Genomic DNA, 1,648 nt, shown 5'->3' with positions numbered 1-1,648 from the left:
TGGTCGTTGGCAGACTTAAGACGAGCCTGGACATGGTCTGGTTTAAGCAGGGGAACCTTCCGGGCCAGGCAGGATTTCAAACCATGACGTCTTAGTGTATTACCAACAGTAACCTTGGAAACAGTGGTCCCAGCTCTTTTCAGGTCCTGGACCAGCTCCTCCCGTGTAGTTCTGGGCTGGTTTCTCACCTTTCTTAGGATCACTGAGACCCCACGAGGTGAGATCCTGCATGGAGCCCCAGTCCGAGGGAGACTGACAGTCATCTTTATCTTCTTCCATTTTCTAATGATTGCTCCAACAGTGGACCTTTTTCACCAAGCTGCTTGGACATGTCCCCGTAGTCCTGTCCAGCCTTGTGGAGGTCTCTAGTGTCTTTGGACAGCTCTTTGGTCTTGGCCATGTCAGTAGTTGGATTCTTACTGATTGTATGAGGTGGACAGGTGTCTTTATGCAGCTAACGACCTCAAACAGGTGCCTCTAATTCAGGATAATAAATGGAGTGGGGGGGGACATTTAGAAGACAGACTAACAGGTCTTTGAGGGACAGAATTCTAGCTGATAGACAGGTGTTCAAATACTTATTTACAGCTGTGTCATACAAATAAATAGTTTAAAATCATACATTGTGATTTCTGGATGTTTTTTAGATTATGTCTCTCACAGTGGACATGTCTCTCACAGTGGACATGCACCTACGAGGACATCAGACCCTCCATGATTTCTAAGTGGGAGAACTTGCAAAATAGCAGATTGTTAAATACTTATTTTGCTCACTGTATGTTCATGTATATTTTATATATAAATATAAATATGCGTATGTTCCTGTTTCAGTGGACAAACTGAGTGATCTGCTGCTGAACTCCAACATCCAGAAATCTTCCAACGGGAACCCAGAAATCAGCAGTAAGGCTCTCTCTCACCTGCCTCTCTCTCTCTCTCTCTCACCTGCCTCTCTCTCTCTCTTACCTGTCTCTCTCTCTCTCAAATGTCTCTCTCTCTAACCAGTCTGTCCCTCTAACCTGTCTGTCCCTCTAACCTGTCTCTCGCTCCAACCTGTCTGTCTCTTTCTAACCAGTCTCTCGCTCTAACCTGTCTGTCCCTCTAACCTCTCTCTCGCTCTAACCTGTCTGTCTCTCTCTAACCAGTCTATCCCTCTAACCTGTCTCTCGCTCTAACCTGTCTGTCTCCCTCTAACCTGTCTGTTTCCCTCTAACCTGTCTCTCTCTCTAACCTGTGTGTCTCTCTCTAACCTGTGTGTCTCTCTCTAACCTGTCTGTCTCTCTCTAACCTGTCTGTCTCTCTCTCAGATGGAGACTCCAGTTCCCTGAACGGGTCTTTTGAGGTGTCCGGCTCCTCCAAGGTAACCTTTCAAAATATGAGTTATTGTCTGGATGTTAGTTAGGTTAACCTTTCAAAATAAGAGTTATTGTCTGGATGTTAGTTAGGTTAACCTTTCAAAATAAGAGTTGTTGTCTTGGTGTTAGTTATGTTAACCTTTCAAAATAAGAGTTATTGTCTGGATGTTAGTTTAACCTTAGAAAAAAACGGAGGGAAACGTATCCCGTCTTCTCTTTCAGGACAGAAACGGCAACCAGCTGCAGGAGCGGTCATTAAACCAGGTAACTCACCTTATACCCAGGTAACTCAC

General features: G+C 44.9%; 1 protein-coding gene across 1 annotated transcript in view; it reads left to right on the top strand.

Annotated features, from left to right (window-relative positions):
* Nucleotides 1-19, top strand: part of LOC117940579 (rho guanine nucleotide exchange factor 2-like) — a 1,175-nt gene extending 1,156 nt beyond the window's left edge. Inside the window, exon 5 of the mRNA XM_034865820.1 lies at nucleotides 14-19. Within this exon, the coding sequence (XP_034721711.1) occupies nucleotides 14-19 (6 nt within the window). The remainder of the gene's footprint in view (nucleotides 1-13) is intronic.
* The last annotated feature ends 1,629 nt before the right edge of the window (nucleotides 20-1,648 follow it).

This window comes from Etheostoma cragini, unplaced genomic scaffold, assembly GCF_013103735.1.
Source record: "Etheostoma cragini isolate CJK2018 unplaced genomic scaffold, CSU_Ecrag_1.0 ScbMSFa_2797, whole genome shotgun sequence".
Classification (NCBI taxonomy): Eukaryota; Metazoa; Chordata; class Actinopteri; order Perciformes; family Percidae; genus Etheostoma; species Etheostoma cragini.
Note: the sequence above shows the minus strand (reverse complement) of the source record. Positions and strands in the feature narration are given on the sequence as shown.